The sequence below is a fragment of the Hypanus sabinus genome, chromosome 11 (genome assembly GCF_030144855.1).
Source record: "Hypanus sabinus isolate sHypSab1 chromosome 11, sHypSab1.hap1, whole genome shotgun sequence".
In the NCBI taxonomy this organism is placed as follows: domain Eukaryota; kingdom Metazoa; phylum Chordata; class Chondrichthyes; order Myliobatiformes; family Dasyatidae; genus Hypanus; species Hypanus sabinus.
The window spans coordinates 114,745,440-114,769,950 of record NC_082716.1 but is presented as its reverse complement, the minus strand read 5'-3'; the positions used below and the strand labels follow the sequence as shown (position 1 = coordinate 114,769,950).

At 44.8% G+C, this 24,511-nt stretch overlaps 1 protein-coding gene across 8 annotated transcripts; it reads left to right on the top strand.

The window, feature by feature from the left end:
• Positions 1–970: 970 nt before the first annotated feature.
• On the top strand, positions 971–23,669 carry LOC132402317 (zinc finger protein 585A-like). Of its 8 annotated transcripts, none has more exons than XM_059985190.1 (4): positions 971–985; positions 1,730–1,851; positions 10,209–10,377; positions 19,402–23,669. In XM_059985190.1, exon 4 carries the CDS (start codon positions 19,813–19,815, stop codon positions 21,520–21,522), a length of 1,710 nt encoding a protein of 569 aa, XP_059841173.1. In that variant the 5' UTR covers positions 971–985; positions 1,730–1,851; positions 10,209–10,377; positions 19,402–19,812; the 3' UTR covers positions 21,523–23,669. The 8 variants fall into 8 exon arrangements, with proteins under 8 accessions (XP_059841173.1, XP_059841174.1, XP_059841172.1 ...); XM_059985193.1 differs by lacking the exons at positions 971–985; positions 1,730–1,851 and adding exons at positions 2,479–4,209; positions 4,387–4,475; XM_059985191.1 differs by lacking the exon at positions 971–985 and having other exon boundaries at positions 1,716–1,851.
• Positions 23,670–24,511: the final 842 nt, after the last annotated feature.

Here is a 24,511-nt window from a genome sequence, read left to right as displayed (position 1 = left end):
GCCGAGTGGTCTCCTCCTACTTCTCAGAGATACATCAGACTCCGGCCGCAGGAGTCGCTTCACAAACACCCACAACTTCCCTCGGAGGGAATCGGATTTGGGATTTGTTCCGCTTTCATGGGGAGTTTGACCCGGACGGAGAAATGAACTGAGCGGTGGTAAACGCCCTCTTGGTTGGTCCACCTCTGCGACTGGTTGTAACCAGTGATTGACATTCCTGCGCACCAATGGGAATAGCTCCTGAGCTTTGGTTTTCAGCGGTGGGGAAGGACTGGTCACGTGATTAGTCGCCCAGCCATTAAACCGACAAAGCTCGAGCTCACCAGTGTGTGGGTGATGTAAGACACCGCGCACGTGAGGGCAGATACCAGTGTGCGGTGCCCATGTGTGGCGTCAAGCGCGTGGGGGAGCACTTGTATTTAAAAACACCTTAATGGACGTTTCTTATGATTTCAGTGGGACAATAACATTAATCATGGGTTTCATCACTGAATCCAGTGTTGTGTAATGGAAAGTCCCCGTTACGTGTCCGTTTGTGCCGTGTTGTTGGTGGAGTGGACAATGTGCTGTTTGTCTCAATTCGGGTCACAACACCAGAATTGCCAGCAGGGTCCACACACAGTGTATTTGTCAACAGAAAACCTCTCTTCCCTGCAAACTACTGATAAACTTACTATCTTGACAATATGGACCAGAGATATCCCTTCTTCTCAGAGTCAGGGAATCACTGAGACAGCTGATCGCTGAGAGGAATTATATTGATTGGTCATTAAAGTTCACCCAATTTCATTTGGACAAATTTTATTTGGAGTTTGGGGTGTCACGGTCAAAGGGCCAGACGGCTGAACTCTCTCCGTTGTCCAAATATCCTTCCAGGTGAGGTGACACTTCACCTGTGAATCTTCCGGGGCTGCCTATTGTGTCAATTGCTCCCGATGCGGCCGCCTCTACACCGGTGACACCAGCTCCTCCGCAGTTGTGCGAGGTAGGGTTGTTCTTTTTAGGGGGATCGATGTTATTGTTCCCTTTTGTGTGGGAGGGGTGGGTTTTGGGGGTTGATGATCGGGATGCTGTTCTTTTTTATGCGGGGGTGGGGTGGGAGTTTGATTTTTCTCTCTGAACGACTTTCATGTTCTTACTTTGTTTCGTGGCTCTCTGGAGAAAAAAAACTCAGGAGTTCTTTACAAATACATGCTTTGATAACAAGTTAACTTTTGAACTATCCTTCCCAGTGTCCAAACATTCCCATTCCACTTCCGACCTGCCAAGATGAGGCCACCCTCAGGGTCCAGGATCAACACCTCATGTTCCGTCAGAGTACCACCCCCACATTCTGATGGCATGAATATCGATTGCTCCTTCCAGTGATCAAATCTCTCCCTCTCCCCTTCCTCCCACTCCCTCTCTTCCTCAATGACTTTTCACGTCCTCTCACCTGCTTGTCACTTCTCTCTGGGTCCACTGCTCCATCCCTTTCTCCTATTCTCCACTCTCCTCTCCTATTAGACTCTATTTTCTTCTGCTCTTGAGCTTTCCCACCTACCTGGCTTCACCTATCACCTTCCAGCTAGACATTTCCACACCCGGCCCGATTTTATTCAGATATTTCCCCCATTCCATCTCAGTTCGGAAGGAGGGTTCAACTAGAAACGTCGACTGTTGACATTTTTCGATAGATGCTGCCCAGCCTTTCCGCCAACATTTTGTTTGTGTTGCTCTGGATTTCCAGCATCTGCAGACCGTCGTGTTTGTGACTGACTTCATCATTGTCCCTCTCACCTCCGGCCACTGGTGGCGCTGCGGAGAACCTCCTGCTAAACGCATGCGCGGTGCCGACTGCAGCTGTTGCCGGTATGTTTCGTATTCGGGCGCGGTGAGTTAGGGGCCTTTCCCGGGGTTTTGTTAAAATGGTCCGGTTGCATTGGGACAAAAGGGCCGGGCCCGAGCTCTGCCGGACGGCTGGAGCAGGGGTGTAGTGCCAATTGTTTTTGGTGCCGGAACTGTACGATGGGTTATTGATAAGTTCGTGGCCTAAAGGCAGAAGGCCTAAAGTTATACAGCTCTCGGTGCCTGCACGTGCAATTCAACTGAGTGATTATGCAGAAAATTTGAATTTAATAACTTTTGTGGTATTTCTGTTTCAGATAATTGAAAATTGCTAGTCCTTCTAAAATTGACTCTTTCCATCTTAGGCCACAAACTTATAAATCGCCGCTGGTATGTCACATACATTTCGTTACTGGGCAACTTCCTTGCCCCATTCATGTAATGAGCAGGTACAGTGTGAATGAATAGGGCTTTTTATAATGTCAAGTACTAAACCAAGGTGAAAGAAATATATGAATTCCAGAACTCCACAGAAATATAGTGATAGTTAAGGCATTAACAAGATTTTATCATATCAGTCCATTTCAGTATATAACTAGTACAATTAAACATTTAATAATATAACAAAGTATTGCACGGTTGCACTCACTAATTATCATAAAATATAATTATCAAGCATGGTAAGAAAAAGATGGTAATCGTGTATTTTACCAATTTAAAAGTAACTATCTACTTATCAAATGCCACCAATGAGAAGTTTCACAATAATTACCACAAAGGTTCAGGCGTAATATGTGCTCGGGGGTCTGAAGTAACATATTCTGGTGTCTGAGCCGTGATGTGACATACGGCTCAGGATTCCACTGAACTAGAGGAGGTCTGTGTGGTTTAACAAACATAACTGATCTATGAGAATCCTTGAGTGTGTTGTTGTTATCAAGTTCATGTGACTGAATCCTCTCTCAGACTCAGCAGTACTAATAGGAATAACTTGTGAACAGCTCAGTACTGGGAATAAATCTTAGGGGATGCGGCTTTTTACGATCCTCCACATAATCTCTGAACGCATTTATTACGGAGGAAGAAGTAAGTTTAAACCTCTTACAGAAAGATGATATTGCATCTTCTCCATAATTAGGCGTTATTTCAGCAGGCCAGTTTTCTTTATCAAGGACACACATTTCATTTATCAGGGATTTGTACATCCTTTGAGGTTTAGAAGTTTGAGAACCTTTCAAGGATGTTGCCATGAAGATACGGTGCTGCAAATTGTTTATAAGAGTAGTAAGAAACTGTAGATAATTAATGGAGACAATTTTGTTTTTGCATGTTAAGGTAATTTCTTCAAACTTGTCCTTTTTAACTGTCTCTTGAGCTTCCAGACTTTTTGTACCAGGTTGCTCTTTCAGTCCATGCAGTGATCTTATGGTCTGTTGGATCAGTTTGTCTCCATAAACAATCATAGTAGTGCATTTCTGAAAACACTCTGACAGCAAACCAAGTTCATGCAAAAAGTCATATGTCAGAGCTAAGTCCAATAGAAACTGTTCTGTAGAGTCTTTTCAACAGACCTTCATAGGTTTTTCAATCACTCCCAGATCTTGTTTCATCCTTCATTGCTTTTTGGAAATGAAAAAACAGTGCTTCATCATTTTGCCACACTGCTGAAATGAGCTAGCTATGCACCTGGTGCCCAGAACATGGCCTATTTTGTAAATTTGCTGTTCTAGTTGAGAGGCACATTCAGACAGTTCCTTTTGATTTAGTGATCGACTGTAAACAGAGTGCAATTTGTCCATAAACGATTGAAAATGATTTATTCCATGAACTTCTCTCACCGAATCACTGACTGCAAGTTCTGATCTGTGATTAAGACAGTGCCAAATTGTCACATTAGGGTAATGTTCTTTGAGAATTGTAGCAACACCAGATTTGACACCAAGCATTACGCTCGCCCCATTACTAGCAAATGTTACAAGGCAAACACGAGGAAATCTGCAGGTGTTGGAAATTAAAACAACACACACAAAATGCTGGTGGAACACAGCAGGCCAGGCAGCATCTATAGGGAGAAGCAATGTCGACGTTTTGGGCCAAGACCCTTCGTTTGTTTATTTCCACAGAGTGGTGGGTAGCTGGAGCGCTCTGTCTGGGGTGATGGGAGACCCCAACAGTCACATGATCCTGTTTGACCCTCCCATTTAACGGCAGATGTAACAATCACTTCCCGCATGCTCACTGTCTCTGGATGGGCGGTGTTTTCCTTTCCGCTCAGTGCTGAAGTGGATCATCTGGGATTGGGAAAGTGCCCTCACTTCCTGCGTCTGGGACCTGGGGGGTCGGGATGACTGTTTGTGGGCCGAAGATATCACTTTCCCATCGGTGAGTATTGAGACCAGTCCTGAGCGGGGAGATCTGATGTTGGCTGTGAGCCCTGAACTGTGGGCCAGTTACTCATTTAGTACCCAGTTATCTGGGCTCATCAAAAATGTGTAGACTTCATTTAATCTGCATTGAATGATCCAAACCAGGAGCCCAGGCTGTCGTCTATTTCCACAGAATTGAAATGGGAGACCCACCAACAGGTCATGTGAGGCTGTGCGCTGCAGATCTGCCCCGCCCTCTGCTTTGTGACGCAAGATCACATGGTGTGTATACACAGTCCCCGGGTGGGTGGTGATGCTTCCTTCATGTTGTGTTGGGAAATCTGATGTTGGCCACTGAGTCCCATTAACTTGCTCCAACTCTCCTCGCTTCTTGAGGCTCCTCACATTTGTCCTTGAGCTTTATGGCTGTTGTGTCTTCTCCCCGATTAGGGTGGGTGAGAAAGGAGAATGTTCCAGGTTGTGGGGACCTTTGATTTCACTGCCTGCTGTACCGAGGGACTGGGAAGTCTAGGAGGGAGAGTGGTTTCTGTGATGTGCTGATCTGTATTCAAAGATCTCTGTCGTTCCTCACAATCACGGGCAGAGCAATTACCATGCAAGTGTGAAGTGTCTGGATGGGAAACTTTCTATACTGTGTTGATAAAAATTTGGTGAGGGTCAAAGTATATATGGTAGATTTCTTATTGTTTGTTCTAACTTTGTCATTTTAGAATCTTTTATACAGTAGTATGTACTATAAATTCAGTATGCTGGAGGACCATCAGCGATTGTCCTTGATCCCTTCTCCAGGTTCCATCTGCTCATCCCTGCCCAACTGGGTCAACCTCCGTCCAGCCTGTATCCCACCGCCTCAATGTTATCTATCAGCAATCTTTCTTCTAACCTTTGTCTTCATTGTGAAGTGTTCTTTTGCACCTTTGGCCTCACAGTTATTTCCAAAATCGGTTTTTGTTAGCTGGAATGCCAGAGGGTCATCAGGTACCAGTTCTGATGTGCATTGGTGTGGAGGTGCTAGTTTTTGAACTCTGACTGGCTGACACACTGCAGCATTTCACTGTCAGCAAAGAGTACTGAGAGAGTTGATGCTTGGGCTATAATCCTGTGATACATTCCAGGCATATGGAACTGTTATTGTTTTGGCTTTGAGTTTGGTTAGTGCTTCTACAGGTGGGGCTAGATGGTCGTTCTTCTACATTGAAGTAGAAATTTTGAGCAGCTGGACATTGGTTGTGGGGAAACCCTGGATTGCACTACCCAGTGTGAGATGCGGGGTTGATGTGTGAGACTGTCAGGGTCGGTGAGTGGCCGATTCAGCTGTGTAACTCTGTGAGGTTGGGTCCTGAGATAACACAGTTTTTGATCCAGGTAAAATGGACTCAGAGATTGGGCTGCTAGGGTTTATGAGGTGTTGAGTGAGTATTTCTGGTCTGGGATCAGATATTTGTTTCTGGAGTTCCTTTGGAAGCAATGACTGCTAATCTGAGGAGAGGATGAGTTCCCATTCCATCCTGACAGGGAGAGGCTATGAGTAAATGGGCTGTTCCTTGTTTACACAGTAGAAATAGACCCGTGAGTTTGGTGTTCAAACTGTGTTTGGAAATCCCCCCCCCTCACTGTCACCTGTCTGCCAATTGGTGGACATCAAGCAGAATCTCAAGTTACTGGAGATCTGCACTAAAATCTGAAAATGTTTGTAAAACCTGAATTGTAAAGTTTGTTCCTCTCCCCACAGCTGTTCCTTACCTGCTGAGCGTTTATGGTAATTCCAGTTTCTTTTTATTACATTCACCCTGAAATGGTTTATATTTCCTGAAATAGACCTGTTTTAACCTGGTAATGGAGTGGCCTGTTCTGTGATAGTAGAACAGTAAAGAAAGCACAATATTTCCCTGTAAGTTGTAAGAAAGGCAGGACCTCCAGGGTGACAATCTCGGGATTGCTACCTGTGCCACGTGCGAGTGAGGCGAAGAATAGAATGATTATGCACATTAATACGAGCATGGTGCAGGAAGGAAGGGTTCAGGTTTTTGGATAATTGGTCTTTGTTCTAGGGACATTGGGATCTGTTTCGAAGGGATGGTCTACATCTGAACCGGAGGGGTACTAATATTCTTGCAGGAGTATTTGCCAGTGCTGCTCGGGGGGGGGGGGGGGGGGGTTTAAACTAGATGTGCAGGGGGCAGGGATCCAGATCCAGAGGGTTGGTCAGAAGGTGCATGGGGTTAAATGTGTACAAGGTTTGGGTGATCTTGAGAAGGTCATCAAAATTCAGGGTGCAATTTGCCCGATGGAAGTTCAAGGAGCTGGGTTAGGTATAGTAGACAGTGTTTTAAGCAAAGAGAGGAGGAATGGGCTAAGAATTCTATACTTGAATGCGCGTAGTGTCAGAAATAAGACAGATGAGCTTGAAGCTCAGATGAAAATGGGGAACTACGATATTGTTGGGGTAACGGAGACATGGCTGCAAGGGGATCAGGCCTGGGAATTGAGTGTACCAGGGTATACGTGCTATCGTAGAGACAGAAATATGGGAAGAGGGGGTGGGGTGGCCCTGTTGGTGAGAAATGAGATTCAGTCCTTAGCAAGAGGTGACTTGGGAACAGGGGAAGTAGAGTCTGTGTGGATTGAGCTGAGGAACAGTAAGGGTAAAAAGACCCTAATGGGTGTTGTGTACAGGCCCCCAAACAGTAGCGTGGATATTGGGTACAAGTTGATTAGGGAGTTAACATTGGCATGTGCTAAAGGTAATGCAGTCGTAATGGGAGATTTCAACATGCAGGTGAACTGGGAGAATCAGGTAGGTGCTGGACCCCAGGATAGGGAGTTTGTGGAGTGTCTAAGGGATGTATTTTTGGAACAGCTTGTGCTTGAGCCAACCAGGAACGAGGCTATTTTGGACCTGGTGATGTGTAACGAACAGGAATTGATAAGTGATCTTGAAGTAAAGGAGCCATTAGGAAGTAGTGATCATAACATGATAAGTTTTTATCTACAATTTGAGAGGGATAGGGGCAGATCAGAGGTGTCAGTGTTGCAATTAAATAAAGGAGACTACGGAGCCATGAGGGATGAGCTGGCCAAAGTTAAATGGGCGGATGCCCTGGCAGGAAAGACAGTGGATCAGCAGTGGCAGATATTCTTGCGCATAATACAGAAGATGCGAATGCAGTTCATTCCAATGAGAAGGAAGGATTCAAAGAGGGGGAAGGGGCCACAGTGGTTGACAAAGGAAGTCAGAGATTGTATAGCATTAAAGAAAAAGAAGTATGACAGGGCTAAGATGAGTGGGAATACAGATGATTGGGAAAGTTTTAAGGAACAGCAGATCTTAACTAAAAATGCAATACGGAGAGAAAAAATCAGGTATGAGCTCAGTCTAGCCAGGAATATAAAAGGGGATAGCAAAAGCTTTTTTAGCTATGTGAAGAGAAAGAAGATAGTTAAGAACAATGTTGGCCCCTTGAAGAATGAATTGGGAGAAATTGTTATGGGAAACAGGGAAATGGCAACAGAATTTAATGCATACTTTAGATCTGTCTTCACCAGGGAGGACACAAGCAATCTCCCAGATGTATGGATGGGCCAGGGTCATAAGATATCAGAGGAATTGAGACAGATTGACATTAGGAAAGAAACTGTGATGGGTAGACTGGTAGGACTGAAGGCTAATAAATCCCCGGGTCCAGATGGTCTGCATCCGAGGGTTCTAAAAGAGGTGGCTCAGGAAATTGCGGATGCATTGGTAATCATTTTCCAATGTTCCTTAGATTTAGGATCAGTTCCTGAAGATTGGAGAGTGGCTAATGTTGTTCCACTTTTCAAGAAGGGAGGGAAGGAGAAAACGGAGAAGTATCGCCCTGTTAGCCTAACGTCAGTCGTGGGGAAGATGCTTGAGTCCATTATTAAGGACGAAATAATGGCACATCTAGATGGCAGAAATAGGATTAGGCCGAGCCAGCATGGATTTACCAAGGGCAAATCATGCTTGACTAATCTGTTGGAGTTTTTTGAGGGTGTAACAAGGATGTTAGACGAGGGTAAGCCAGTAGATGTTGTGTACCTAGATTTTCAGAAGGCATTCGATAAGGTGCCACATAGGAGACTGGTGAGTAAAATCAGAGCTCATGGCATTGGGGGCAGGGTTTCAACATGGATAGAAAACTGGTTGGCAGATAGAAAGCAAAGGGTAGCAGTGAATGGGTGTTTCTCAGACTGGCTGGAGGTGACTAGTGGGGTACCACAGGGCTCTGTATTGGGACCACAGCTCTTTACGATTTATGTCAATGATTTAGATGAGGGCATTGAAAACTATATCAGCAAGTTTGCTGACGATACTAAACTGGGTGGCAGTGTGACATGCGAAGAGGACGTTAGGAGAATACAGGGAGACTTGGATAGGCTGAGTGAGTGGGCAGATACTTGGCAGATGTCATTCAATGTGAATAAATGTGAAGTTATCCACTTTGGAAGCAGGAACAAGAGGGCAGAGTATTGTCTGAACGGTGTCGAGTTAGGTAAGGGAGAAATGCAAAGAGACCTAGGAGTCCTAGTTCACCAGTCAATGAAGGTGAATGAGCAAGTGCAACAGGCAGTGAAGAGGGCAAATGGAATGTTGGCCTTTGTTACAAGGGGAATTGAATACAAGAGCAAGGATGTTCTTTTGCATTTGTACAGGGCCCTGGTGAGACAACACCTGGAATATTGTGTACAGTTTTGGTCTCCAGGTTTAAGGAAGGACATTCTGGCAATTGAGGAAGTGCAGCGTAGATTCACTAGGTTGATTCCTGGGATGGCAGGGCTGTCTTACGCAGAGAGATTGGAGAGATTGGGCTTGTACACGCTGGAATTGAGGAGATTGAGAGGGGATCTGATTGAAACGTTTAAGATAATTAAAGGATTTGATAGGATTGAGGCAGGAAATATGTTCCAGATGTTGGGAGAGTCCAGTACCAGAGGGCATGGATTGAGAATAAGAGGTCAGTTATTTAAAACAGAGTTGAGGAAGAGCTTCTTCTCCCAGAGAGTTGTGGAGGTGTGGAATGCACTGCCTCGGAAGACGGTGGAGGCCAATTCTCTGGATGCTTTCAAGAAGGAGCTGGATAGATATCTGATGGATAGGGGAATCAAGGGATATGGGGACAAGGCAGGGACTGGGTATTGATAGTGAATGATCAGCCATGATCTCAGAATGGCGGTGCAGACTCGAGGGGCCGAATGGTCTACTTCTACACCTATTGTCTATTGTCTAAGTTATCCTGGTACCAGTTTTCTGTTATTCCTGGAAATGTGTTCAGTACAGTTGTTGCTAACGAGGTTTACACGAATAATCTCAGGAATGATCGGCTTTATGTATGAGGGGCATTTGATGATTCTGGACGTGCTCAATGGAGTTCAGAGGGACGGTGGGGGTAGTGGGGGGATGTATGGTTGTAAACCTACCAAATGCTGAAAAGCCTGGATACAGCGGACATGAAGAGGATGTTTCCATTTGACAGAGAGTCTGTGATCTGAAAGCACAGTCTCAGAATAAAGAAGCTTTCTTTTAAAACTGAGATGACAAAAATTTTGGGGCGAAGAAATGTCTGATCTGTGGAATTTGTTGCCGTAGAGGTTGGTTGAGGTTGCCGTTTGGGTACATAAATGACAGAGATTAATATATTCATGATTGCTAAGTAGCTTCAGGGTGACAGGAGGAAGGCAGGATTATAGTGTTGGAATAAAAATCAGCCATGGTTGAATGGTGGGGCAGACCAGATGGATCGAATCACCTAATTCTCTTCCTGTGTCTTATGTCTTACCATGACTCAATGATGGCTCCTTCTTAACCCTTTTCGTTTTGTGACGTGTGAGGGAAAATAAAAGATTGTTCACTGAGATCATTATATCTGCCTTCAACATTTAAATTTCAGTGAGTTTTGTTCTTAGTAACATTAAGCAGAAATGTTTGGTCCTCCTTTCTATTGTTAATGCGCTTCATTATCTTTCATTTTAAAGTTAGACCTGGGGTAAGAGATTAATTGGAAGAAAAACCCCAACTGGAAGCAAACCACGACTGAAGACGGGGGAACAGCAACAAGTGAACCAGCCCAAGTATAGACAGCATCAACTGGAGAGGACCTATCTGACTTGGGAGATTCCAGTGATTCAGTCAGGAGAAAGTTTGGTGAGTCTCACTTACTCAAACTCTGGTCCTTTAGAGATTACATACCTGTACACTGGAAAGTAGGAACCAGTTGGAGTGAGACTGAATGTGCCCAGAAGAACCAGTTATGCCTCTGTCAAACCCAGCTGCAATCACTCAAGTTCTGGAAATGTGCTTCCAGCAGCCCAGCCCTTTAAAACCACTCCCATTCTGTGGAAGTCGAATTCAGGTAAAGTCACTCAGAGACCGTATAAGTACAAACTCTTTATTCCATGCACCTGGGACTTACTCAGTTAGTCACTCAAACAGGAACAGTCTATGACAACTAACTGACTAACAATTCCCCTTACACCACAGATATATCCATCCAGATACCCCCCGCACAAGACAGGCTGGAGCCAAAGTTATTTACTACATGAGAGCCTCTAAAGACAAGTTTCAAAATAGTCATAATGGCTTACACACACAGAACAGACTGAAGCTGTCCTATCTCTACGCACGAGTGCACAAGGAGTTAAGCATCCTGAAGCATCAGCTAGCTTTCCTTGAGAAGAAATATGGGTCAGCATGGTTTAGCACATCTATTGATCATCAGTTTCTTTCAGAAAATCAGGCTGCTATTGTTTAACGAAGTGTTAACTCTTTTACGTACTTTATCATTCCTTCCTTTTGATCATTACATGATCAACAAAGCAGCAATTTTTTTTTACAGAGAAAGTGCCTGATTACAGCATTGACTTATCAGTGGGTAAAAGCAGTGTACAACAGTAAATATAACAATGATATGTGCAACTTTTAGGCCATAATGCAATATCATGCCCCACATGTTACCAGACAGGCCTTCGAAGACCGCCATTTCAATGGTTCGGTGAACCCCTGTAAATCCTGCCCTACTTGATGCTGTCAGTCTCCTTGGCAATGTGCTCGTAGAGAGATGTAGTGTTAGTAAACTCATCAGGGATATAGGTGCAGCATTCTGTGTCGATAATAGCGCAAGTTCCCCCTTTCTCAGCTAGGATAAAATCCAAAGCCATACGATACTGCAGGACTGTTTGCCAGATTGCAATCATTTCAGTGGTTATTTCTGTTACTTGGGCCTGTGTTTCTTTCAGGGCCCCTGCAGTATTGTGGCTAGCTCCTCAAGTGCTGTAGCCAAATTGATTATCTCTCGTGAATTCTTGGCTACTTCATAGGAGAAAAAAGTGATCATCCAAAATCGCTCAGTCTCAGTTATTCCTTTGTGCTGCTGGTCACCTGTAAGTGTGGCCAGGATAAATGTTTCCCAGTATAGGAAGTTTCATTTGGTGAGGGCCTGAGATACCATCCCTCAAAACACTGACAGCCACAGTCACCTCTGACTGGACCACAGTTCCTCATCTCACTTCCCCCGGGTGTTATTTGAGAAAGCCCAGGCTAAGAGTTCTTCACTCTGGTTAAGCGGGATTACTGACATTAGAATCATAGTTTTAACATGTTGTGGAATTTTGGCACAAACCCAGCAGGCCCCTAGTTCTACCTGTTTGGCATTGGTGTGACAGAGAGACAGAAAAGTGTTAACATAGGGGCCACTGGATGTTGGGGTGAGCCCTCCAAAGACGTAAACACGAACACCACTATCAAACTATATGTTTTCCTTTAGTCCGACAGAGTCCTTCTACTCACTTCCTTCAGTAACATGTTCGCAGTCTGTTCGATGTGTCCACTGAGATTGCCCATTCAGTTTCACAGCAGTGACAGTGGTCAGTAGCACCTGATATGGTCCTCTCCACCGAGGTCTGAGTTTCCCTCAATCCCAGTTCTTGATCAGGACAAAATTCCCAGGTTCTGTGGTGGGATAGTCACTCCTCTCTGCGGGATAATTCTCTTCTTTGTAAGCCTGTCGTATCTGTGAATGTAATGCTTGGAGAATTTTGGTTAGTTGGCATATATACTTCCCCATCTGTTCCCCTGGGGTATGCATATCCAATTTTGCTGGTAGACCTTCTGTGAGCAATGGTACTCAAGGTCTTCATCCCCAGAGTGTCCTCATGGACTGTCCAAAAATGATTTCAGTTGGTGACAACCCTGTTTTCCCCTGTGGGGTAACCCTCATGTGGAATAGGGCTAACGGTAAGACCTTCAACCAAGTGAGTCCAGTCTCTGCTGTTAGTTTGGCCAATTTACTCTTCAGAGTGCCATTGGCTCTTTCCACTATACCAGTGGCCCGTGGGTGGTGTACACAGAGGCATTGTTGCTTGATAACTAGTTCATTACATACCCCTTCATTTACTTTCGCCACAAAGTGTGGGCCATTGTCAGAGCTCTGCATCTCTGTCAGGCCGTACCTGGGAGTTATTTCCCGTAATAATACCTTCACAACAGTCATAGCAGTATTATTGGTAGTTGGAGTAGCTTCAATCCATCTACTAAACACATCTATAATAACTAAGCTGTATCTATAGCAATGTACTCTAGGCAGTATAATAAAATCAACTTGTAGACAAGAAAAAGGTCCACCTGTCAAGGGAGTCACAGCTGGTGTTCGGGTACAGATTACCAACCATTCCCTCTCCCAAGTGTGTACAATTATGTATATAATCGACCAATATTGGTAAAAACTGTGTAGGAACACAAACCTGTCCCGCTGGAGTGATCCAAAAACCTAGGTCGGGGTCCTTCTGGCACCCCATCTGGGACCACAGTTTGCGCTCCTTCTCAGAGACGTCCCCCTGAAAAGTACATACCTCCCGCATGTCTGGTAAACCCGTTCTGCTTAAGTCACGGAAGGTTGCTTGACGGGAACTCGAGGGGATGGCAACTACTGAGGATTGTGCCGCACTTTTCACTGTCTTATTTGCTAAAGCATTGCCTTTAATGACCCAGTCGAAAATGCGGGTGTGGGCTGCACATTTAATAATACCCAAAACTCGCATTAGGGTTAAGTTGTTTACAAAGATGGCATTACTAATGGCGTGGCCAGAGGAAGTCAGGAATCCCCATGTTCCCAGAGATCCCATAGTCATGTACAATTCCAAATGCATAACTGGAGTCTGTGTAAACATTCGCACTTTTGTCTGTGGCTAGGATACAGGCACGAGTCAAATCAAACAGCTCAGCCTTCTGGGCACAGACAGCTGCTTCAAAAGAAGCCTGCTCAATTACTTCACTGTCCGTCAATATCCCATAGACAGAATATCGTTTTCCTGCTGGATCCGCAAAAGAGCTTCCATCCTCGTAAAATGTTGCTTCGGGTTGAGGGGGTATTGCGTAAGGGATGGGAGAGTCTGTCCTTTCAAGGTGATTCGGATGGGGGTTGTTGGTGCAGCCGACTTCATGGCCTGAAATTGCCCAGAGATGGGGTACAACGTCTTAGGTTCAGTCAATATTAAGAGAATGTCTTACCAGATGTCCTGTCTTCATCTCAGACTCCTTCCAGTATCGGAATTGTCCGGCGCCTAAGTCTTACCAGTCTCCCTTGGTGCTGGAGGCTTGTTTCATCAGGGTTTAGGCAAGGAACCCTAGGCTCTTTGGCTTGAACCCAGGGGAAACCCTAACGGTGGTATGGGGAACCACCAGTCCTGTCTGTCGCCAAAGGAATTCCAGAACTTTGGCCAGTAATGCACTGCTCTTATCTACCTTTAACCTGTCCAATTGCTGTAACGTGGAACTTCTGTCCCTCGAAGGCTGCATAATATTGGCTTTTCTCAGTTGAGCACCCTGTCACATGAGGGTTGGCCGCTGGCGGAAGGGGTTCAAACATAGTGGAGTCCAGATTAACTGCCCACCACCGGGGGGGGGGAGTCAGAAACTGGGGAAGCTGGCTATGCGAGTACGTGTGTTCCGTGCCTTCGAACCCAGACAGAGTGATTGTAGTGTCTGATAGCTGGAATCCCTTTTCCGATACTATTTCCTGATCAAGAGTGTTTGTGGTTGCCCTATATCAATCATAAACTGAATTGTAAGCCCCGCAAATTACAACATTACATTGGGCTCTTCCTGAGGTGTGGTACTCACGGTAGGAAGCTTCCTTGCCTGTCAATTTCTAAACAGGTTGTTGTCCCCACCTGTCCTTTAGTAGGTTTTTGTTCCCATTTCTGATCCCCAGATATAGCCCACTTGCATCCTCCTTCCAGCTGAACATATTCACCTTTAATCTTAGTTCCCTTCAGGGTTGATTGGGATTCGATAGCCGTGTCCCAATAATATGTCAAAGCTCGTCACATTCGATTTCGGTCATTGTTCAGCTAATCCATATTATTTGTTTTAATCATGTTGGCTACCTTAGTTGGTAAGCATTGGAGCAGTAAGGCATTAAACTGGGGGGACAGATTCCCATCATTAAAGGCTTGGTCTCCTGCGAAAGTGCTGTAACAGGCCACAAATGGCTCCCAATAGTTGGGTCCCAATTCCAGGTTTAGGTTTGCATTCACGTACTTTAGTGATGTTCACAGGTTGCCGTAAAGCCCTTTCCAAGGCTTGAATCTGGTCTGTCTGTTCATTCTCATTATGGTTTCCTGCCTGTAACTCCTGATAGGTTGGTGTCTCAATTCTGCCTTCCACTTCCGTCCCTCATCAGCTGAGAGAATCATGCAGTAGAGACCGAATAAATCTTGTACTGTGGACATACTGAACAAACTGTGCTGTGTTTCCTTTTTCTGTCTGTGGCCTGATTCATGATCATTATCATTTCTTGAGGCTTTCAGGGTACATACACAGGAATTACTGAGGGCTGTCCCTCCTCCTGCTCGTGGATTGGGCAGCATTTGGGTGGGCAGTTGTCTTGGTGGAGACATTAACTCTGGGGTTTTATTGGATTCTGCCCTCCCTGTCTCGGAATAATCCTCGGTATTCCCTTTTTGGATCTCAGGGTATAGGGACCTCCCCTTCCCTGCCACTGCTGTTTTACCCGAGTGGCCACTGTATCTGAGTACTGGGAGGATTGGGGTTCGGAGGCATTGGGTACACTTGGCCCCTGGTAAGGTGGAGTGGTGGGGGTTAAGGTGGGCGCCCACTCCTCATCACGTTCACTGTCCTCAAACAGGGTTGGTATGCCAGACATGGATTCGGGATCCCCTGTTTCCCTATCCGCTAGAACTTTGGACTGATGTTCCTGCCCTTCTCTCCTATCTAGGCTGCCCTTGATTTGCTTACATTGTTCTTCCTGCTGTTGTTTTCAGCGCCCATCCACCCATTCACGTTCCGTTTTTAGTGTCTCCCAACCTTTGGAATTCCTTCTGCAGTATATACCTCTATCCCTTTATCACATGCATTATTCCTTCAACTTGCTAATAATATACTGTTCCACTTTACTTCTGCCTTTTCCTTCCATTCACTTTTCAATAATTTCCACTTCTTTCCACAGTTCTTTTTCCACATCAAATTTACTGCTTGTTTTCATGAGGTATAACCCAGGTTCCCCGCGCAGTGGCCACATTTTGTTCCCCAATTTCTTATTCAGCGCTGCACTCAACATCCGCAAATCTTTTTTCTTGTCTGGAAAACTCTCACACATATTGTGTCGGGCTGTTCCTGGCCCACTCGTATCAATCAACTGCAATTGATCCATGTTCACTAAGTAATTTACCCGGCACAAATCCACCTGCTTAATTAACAGTCAGATAAATTTACTCTGCAGGCACCTCCTGCCCACTTCATAAATTTACCCTGCTGGCACCTCCTACTCAATTGATAAATTTACTCGGCACATCTGCCTCCTGCCCACTTAGTAAAATTTGCCTGCCTTATACGAGTCTCCCGACAGATTCTTTCCCAATCCTGTCAAGGTATTTAATCAGCCTTGGACAAGAGACTGTACCTCTAAAAGAACTAACAGAGATTGACAAAAGGTAAAATACCTTTTGGGTGCCTGGTCAGTCCCCGCAGTCCCCAGAGTGGTCCAGCCGCATACTCAGCCTGTCTGCTTGGGATCCTGTTCGTGATGCTGAATGTTAAAGTTGAATCTGAATAAAACTCAGGAGACCAGATTCTTAACATCACCAGAAGTTATTGCGCATTCTCCTACAGGAGTTTGAGACCCAGTTGTCAAAGGGAAGGCACATAAGCACTGCCACCATCTGACAAGTGGACTGACTTAGTTAGTTTACAGACGTATATTTATACATGGTGAGCCCCATAAATTACTATTGCAAGATAATATTTGAACTGGTTAGTCCACCAAGTCTGTTGGTGCAAAACTTAATTACTTAGATAAGAGAGTTCGCGAAATCAAGGTTTTAACTACAGGTGGATGTACTGTCCAGTACTTATCAGGTATTCCCTTTGCAAGGCCCTGACTTAATTACATTCCTGTTCTTATTGGCGAGTCCTCCTCCCTTTACTCAAATGAGGGTACAATGTATAATGTTATCAACTAACAAGGTTACAATGTATAATGATATCAGCTCTCAATGTGTCTCTCTGCAAGCCGCAGAGCTGGTAATGAGCCTTTCTTACCAAACCGCTGAAGACAGAGTTTTCTTCAGTTCAAAAATTCCTATTCAGTCTCAATTATTTCTTTAGCCAGAGGTTACATAGGTTCAAAATGATTTTTTAAAATATCCTTAATTCCTCACCAGAATCCATTGGTCCTTTTGCTGTGTTTCCGTTCCTTGGATGGTAGCAGCACGAACTGTTTGTGGTTGTGGTGAATTAGGTCCCCAATATCCTTTGGGCCCTTTTTTACATACCTGTCTCTGTAAATGTCCTGAACAGTGGGAAGTTCACATCTGGGTTGGGCTGTCTGCACCACTCTTTGCAGAGTCCTGTGATTAAGGGAAGTACAGTTCCCATACCAGGCAATCATGCAGCCAGTCAGGATGCTCTCAATTGTGTCCTTTAGGAAGTTCTTAGGATTTGGGGCCCCATCCCAAACACCTTCAACCATCTGAGGTGAAAGAGGTGCTGCTGGGCTCTTTTCACAACACAGCTGATATGTACAGATAATGTGTCATTTATGCTGAGGAGCTTAAAGCTGTTCACCCTCTCAACCCCAGATATATTGATGTCAATAGGGGTTAGCCTGTCTCCATTATTCCTGTAGTCCACAATCAGCTCCTTTGTTTTTGTGACAATGAGGGAGAGTTTGTTTTCTTGACACCAGTCAGATGTTGTTCAGACGGATAGAGTCAGCAATAAAATGGTTGAGCATGGTGCGATGAATGTGCTGAGCTGTGTATATCACAATGCAAGAAGCATCGTAGGAAAGCCAGATGAGCTCAGGACAGGGAATTATGATATTGTAGCCATTATTGGGACTTGTTTGCACCCTACAGTCTGGGGGATTCAAGGGAACAAATTTGTAGAGAGATCGCAGACCATGCCAAGAAACAAAGGTTGTTTCAGTAAGTGATTTTAACTTTCCAGATATTGTCTGGGACTCCCATACCGTAAAAGGACGAGATGGGGTAGAGTTTGTCAAATGTGCCCTTAATCAGTACATAGAATTCCCAATGTAGAAGTGTGCAATAAACTGTTTGGAAATGATTCAGGGCCGGTGACAGAAATTAGTGATCATAATCCCTTGAGATTCAAAGTAAATGTGGAAAAAAAGAGGTCTAGACCACGGGTTGAGATTCTAAATTGGAGAAAGGTCAATTTTGATGGTATCAGAAAGGATCTGAGAAATGTGGTTTGGGACTGGCTGTTTTCTGGCAGAAGAGTACTTGTAAGTGGGAGGCCTTCTGAAGTGAAATTTTGAGGGTGTAGAGTTTGTATGTGCCTGCCAAAATAAAAGTTGAAAGGTAACTGGTGCAGGAAACCTTGGTTTTCAAGAGATATTGAGGCCCCGGATATTTTGTTCCTCAAAATGCCTCAGAATGTTGGCTGCTACCAAGACATACTAATGACTACAGTATCATGATTCCATGCCCTTAGCTCATCTGACTTATTTTTAAGTCATCTTCTGTTGATTTCTAAAAGATTCCCTATAGTTTTTGCTCTTTTCTTTGCCCTCTCTTTGGCTTTTATGTAGACTTTGGCTTTTCATTTCAGCCTTGGTTGTGTCCTCCCGCCTTTCCAATGTTTCCAACTCTTTGGGATGTATCGATCACTCTGTTCCTGAATTGTTCCCAGAAGCTCCAACCATTGCTGCTCTGTTGTCGCTCCTACCTTCTCCCTTCCAAACAAGTTTGGCCAGCTTCTCTGTCATGGAATCATGGAGAAGTTCAGTACAGAAACAGGCTATTTTGCCCATCTAGTCACTGCGGAAAACATATTTAAGCTATCTAATGCAACTACCTGCACCAGGACCATCACCCTCCATACCCCTACCATCCAGGCGCCCATCCAATCTTCTTTTAAATGGTGAAACCGAGCTCATATTCACCACTTATACTGGCATCTCATTCCACACTCTCACGACTACTTCAGTAAAGAGCTTTTCCAAATGTTCCCGTTAAACTTTCACCTTACCCATGACCTCTGGTTGTCGTCTCACCCAACCTCAGTGGAAAAAAATTACTAGCATTTACCCTATCTGTACCCTCATAATTTTGAATACTTCTAACAAATCCGCAAAGCAATGTATATTTTCCTTGTTTATGTTTAGAGCCTTTTTTAGGTGTATAAGATGATGTGGGGCATTGATCATGTGGATAGCCAGAGATATTTTCCCAGGGCTGAAATGGCTAACACAAGGGGGCATAGTTTTAAGGTGCTTGGAAATAGATACCGAGGGGATGTTAGGGGTAAGTTTTTTACATAGAGAGTGGTGGGTGTGTGGAATGCACTGCCGGCTATTTGAGAGTGTTTCAGTTACTGTGGGGCCAGGAACCCATGCAGCTCAGTGGGAACAGGGAATAATACCAATGGAGAGAGTCAAACTGAGCCAAGTTGCAGATTGATGATGGCAGAAATGCCCCATTGTTATAGAGACAGGAAGAGCATCAGAGAATTTGATGGTCATTCCAGATACCAGCACTATGCCCAGTTAAAAGATGATTTCTCTCTCCAACTTGGGTTGAACTTCACTGTAACAGTGTGATGCCAGATCACACCTTGACAACTCAAGTGATCTCTTCTGAAATGTTGTTCTACACCCATTGATGGATTTTGTAAATCTTTTTACAGGTTAAAAATGACAAGGAATTTGTCTACGGGAATTTCGAACACAACACACAAGTTTTGCTGTCTCAGTCCAGATATTTAAGAAGTGGAGCAAGGGATTCAATCGATCATCCTTCCTGCTCAGACTGTGGGGAGGGACTCACTCGAACATTTGACTGACTGGCGTGCCTGTCATTTTACACAGAGGGGAATGCATTCATCTGCTCAGACAGTGGGAATGGATTCAGTTGGTCATTTCAACTGAAGGTACATCAGGAAGTTCACACTGGGCAAGACCATTCACCTGTTCTGTGTGTGAGAAAGGATTCAGCTGATCATCCCACCTGTGGACACACCAACCAGTCAGTTCACACTGGGCAGAGGCTGGTCATCTGTGGAATTTGTGGGGAAGGATTCACTCGGTCACCTGACCTAATGGCTCACCAGCGAGTTCACACTGGGAAGCGGCCATTCACCTGCTCGGACTGTGGGAAGGGATTCACTTGCTCATCTAAGCTGAAGGTACATCAGCGAGTTCACACCGGAGAGAGGCCGTTCACCTGCTCGGACTGTGGGAAGGGATTCACTTGCTCATCCCAACTGAAAAAACACCAGTCTGTTCACACTGGGCAGAGGCCATTCACCTGCTCAGACTGTGGGAAGGGATTCACTTTGTCATCTCACCTACTGAGACACCAGTCAGTTCACACTGGGGAGCAGCCATTCACCTGCTTGGACTGTGGGAAGGGATTCACTGAATCATCTCAACTGAAGGTACATCAGCGAGTTCATACTGGAGAGAGGCCATTCACTTGCTCAGTCTGTGGGAAGGGATTCACTCAGTCATCTCATCTGAAGGTACATCAGCGGATTCACACCGGAGAGAGGCCGTTTACCTGCTCAGACTGTGGGAAGGGTTTCACTGAATCATCTCAACTGAAGGTACATCAGCGAGTTCACACCGGAGAGAGGCCGTTTACCTGCTCAGACTGTGGGAAGGGTTTCACTGAATCATCTCAACTGAAGGTACATCAGCGAGTTCACACCGGAGAGAGGCCGTTCACCTGCTCAGACTGCGGGAAGGGATTCACTCGGTCATCTCATCTGAAGGTACACCAGCGAGTTCATACTGGAGAGAGGCCGTTCACCTGCTCAGACTGTGGGAAGAAATTCACTCAGTCATCCGAACTTAAGGTACATCAGCGAGTTCATACTGGGGAGAGGCCATTCACCTGCTCAGACTGTGGTAAAGGATTCACTCAGTCATCTCAACTGAAGGTACATCAGCGAGTTCACACTGGAGAGAAGCCATTCACCTGCTCAGACTGTGGGAAGGGATTCACACAGTTAGGTAGCCTACAAGCACATCTGTCAGTTCACATTGGGGAGAGGCCATACACCTGCTCAGACTGTCGTAAGGAATTCACTTCGTCATCTCAACTGAAGGTACATCAGCGAGTTCACACTGGAGAGAGGCCGTTCAGCTGTTCAGACTGTGGGAAGAGATTCATTCAGTCATCCGAACTTAAGGTACATCAGCGAGTTCACACTGGGGAGAGGCCATTCACCTGCTCAGATTGTGGTAAAGGATTCGCTCAGTCATCTCAACTGAAGGTACATCAGCGAGTTCACACTGGAGAGAAGCCGTTCACCTGCTCAGACTGTGGGAAGGGATTCACACAGTTCGGTAGCCTACAAGCACACCAGTCAGTTCACATTGGGGAGAGGCCATTCACCTGCTCAGACTGTGGGAAGGGATTCACTTCGTCATCTCATCTGAAGGTACATCAGCGAGTTCACACTGGGGAGAAGCCATTCACCTGCTCAGACTGTGGGAAAGGATTCACTCAGTCATCTCAACTGAAGGTACATCAGCGAGTTCACACTGGAGAGAAGCCGTTCACCTGCTCAGACTGTGGGAAGGGATTCATTTCTTCAACTCATCTGAAAGTACATCAGCGAATTCACACTGGAGAGAAGCTGTTCACCTGCTCAGAATGTGGGAAAGGATTCACTCAGTCATCTCATCTGCTGACACACCAATCAGTTCACACTGGGAAGAGGCCATTCACCTGCTCAGTCTGTGGGAAGGGATTCACTCTGTCATCTCATCTACTTACACACCAGCGAGTTCACAATGAGTAGAGGTCGATCTCCTGCGCAGACTTTCGGAAGAGATTCTCTCAACCAAATGTGCATCATTGTGTTCACACTGGGGAGAGGCCGTTCACTTGCTGCGAATGTGGGAAGTGATTCTCTCAGTCATCTAACCTTATCTACCTCTCGCTTTAGCTAGCAGCTTAATATAGGGGGTGATAGCTCCCCCAGCCTGGCCCAACTTAAGCAATCTTGTTTGTGTGGATGCTGCATGATGTTACTAATCAGTACCCCAAAATAACAGACAGTACACAATATGTGATTAAACGATTGAGATTTATAATTCTTACTTTGACTATAGGGTTAGTAAAGAAAACAAAAACAAAGAGAAAAAGGGCCCACTCTCTTCATTTGCATCTTCTCATCTCTCCCTGGCAAAAGACCATGATAATCTCTCTTCCAGACGCACAAGAAAACATTTCTCTCATTGGATAGTCCCGCACTCCAAAACTCTATTATCTCTAGTCGTAACCTAGACATTGCTGCTACAGAGAAACCATTATCTCAGCAGTGAAATGTTACAGAGAGGTCATTACATCAGCATGTTATACTTGTGTCACACTACCGGGTTCACACTGGGGAGAAAGTTCCAATAAGCTGCATGCTGGATATTTGTCCATCACCACTGCTGAATGCTATTTCGAGAGTGACTGTCGGTGCTTAACTCTGCAATTATTGCTGCTGCTCACCACACCCAGTCCTGCACCCTGGTCACTGGGCATGGGAGGAGTTTCTTTTGCTGCACATTCACCTGTATTGGCACTGGAGTTTAATATTCTGCATCTGTGATAAATAAATCAGTTCTATTTTAAACTCCATATTTGGTACTTAGTGAATTTATAACACAACTAGTGTACTCAGGCCTGCTGGACCCGGCCAGTGATTCGGTTCCATGACAGTTCTTTTAAATCCTCCCCTGTTGTTCCCCTCTCGCTCTCTCTGTGGGATGGGTTCCAGTCACCACTCTGTGGGTGAAGAGGTTTTACTTGAATTTTTTGCAGACTGAAGAAGTCGAGCTGACTGCAGTTCTGTCTGAGATGTTCTTCGCCCCTCAATTCTCTGGGCTGAGGAAGAATGGCACTGGGAGTTAACCTCCTTATTCAGGGCTCATTTCCACATTATGGGTCATTTTCCCTGCTTCTAAAGGGTTGTTAGAAAACACCACTGTCCTCCGAAGACTGCAAACAGAACGGGAAACCATTAGTTGGATGTTCAATGAAGCAGGGTCAGAAACCAGAGGTGGGTCTGCACAGAGCAGAGTTTCGGGCTCCGGATGAAGGTCAGGATAAGAATGTATGATGAGGAGAAGGGAATCAGCAGCGGGGCGTGACTACAGATATCAGAGTAGCAACATTTTTTAAGCTGATTTACAGGGAAAATTATTCAGATGCCTGACTGATGACGCAAGTAATACCTGTGGTGGAGTGCCCCATTGGTCGAGGAACATGTGTGTGTTGAGAATGGCTATATCTATTGAGGGAGTTGTTCCTGCTTGTTTATCCTGTAGTATATCCGGATATTTATTTTAGGTTATCCTATCTGTAATAATGTATTGGTTATTATATAAATTGTGAGATTCTGTCCCTCACTGGATCAGGCTTGAATTTATGGTGCTTTAATGAAGTTATGGTGGTCATTCATGAATTTGTATTTTAAAGCACGATTTTGGTGAATAATATTTTCCACTTGATTGTACCTGCATAAGTAATCAGATTGAGTCAACTGCTGCAGGATCCTGGAATATGTTTGACTGTGTCTCTTGGTACTTTCTGCATTTATTGCCTTGTTTGTTTGTATTGCTTGTATTTTTGATTTTTTCCTTTCTTTTAGTTAACCACCTTGTCCTGTATTTCTGCAAGGAACCCCTATGTTTCTGAGAAGAGTTCTCCAACTCTCAGTCAGGTGCTTGATGCTTCCTTATCAACATCTAGTCTGCTCAGATCGTTGGGATGTCTCCCATGGAGGGTCGTACTCATTCCACTGGTTAACGTTTTCTTCCATAGTGATGATTCATTTTTCTTATTTGGCCTCTCATTTAAGTTTTCTGGTCTGTATTTCTTATCATGATTGCATATACATGTATGGAGTGCTGAATCCTGTTCATTTTTTTGATGAAAATATATACTTAGAAGTTTTATCTGACAGTTGTGTGATTTTTTTTTCCCTGTGTGTTATTTCTCTTCCTCCTTCTGTCCAAGGTGGTGTTAATCTAAGTGGGTCTGAGTGTAAATAGTCTTCTAAAGTTGTCATTTCAGTTCCTATTTATTTTTGTAAATTTTACATTGAAATAGGGCCAAGATATTTCATTTTAAAAAAAGTCAATGTCGGTATTGATGGAAGTGTTAACATAGAACATAGAACATTACAGCACAGTACTGGCCCTTAGGCCCTCAACGCTGTGTTGACCCTTAAACCCTGCCTTGCATATATCACCCCACCTTAAATTCCTCCATTTAACTGTCTAGTAGCCTCTTAAATTTCACTAGTGTATCTGCCTCCACCACTGACTCAGGCAGTGCATTCTGCGCACCAACCACTCTCTGAGTAAAAACCTTCCACTAATATCCCCTTTGAATTTACCACCCCTTACCTTAAAGCCATGTCCTCTTGTATTGAGCAGTGGTGCCCTGGGGAAGAGGTGCTGGCTGTCCACTCTGTCTATTCCTCTTAATATCTTGTATATAACTATCATGCCTCCTCTTATCCTTCTTCTCTCCAAAGAGTAAAGCCCTAGCTCCCTTAATCTCTGATCATAATACATACTCTAAATCAGGCAGCATCATGGTAAATCTCCTCTGTACCCTTTCCAGTGCTTCCTCATCCATCCTATAGTGAGGCAACCAGAACTGGGCACTGTACTCCAAGTGTGGCCTAAGCAGAGTTTTATAGAGCTGCAGTATTACCTCGTGACGCTTAAACTCTATCCCTCAACTTATGAAAGCTAACACCCCATAAGCTTTCTTAACTACACTATCTA

Coding starts and splice junctions, on each gene's coding strand:
- LOC132402317 (XM_059985190.1), top strand. CDS start 19,813: ATGGCTCACCAGCGAGTTCACACTGGGAAGCGGCCATTCACCTGCTCG.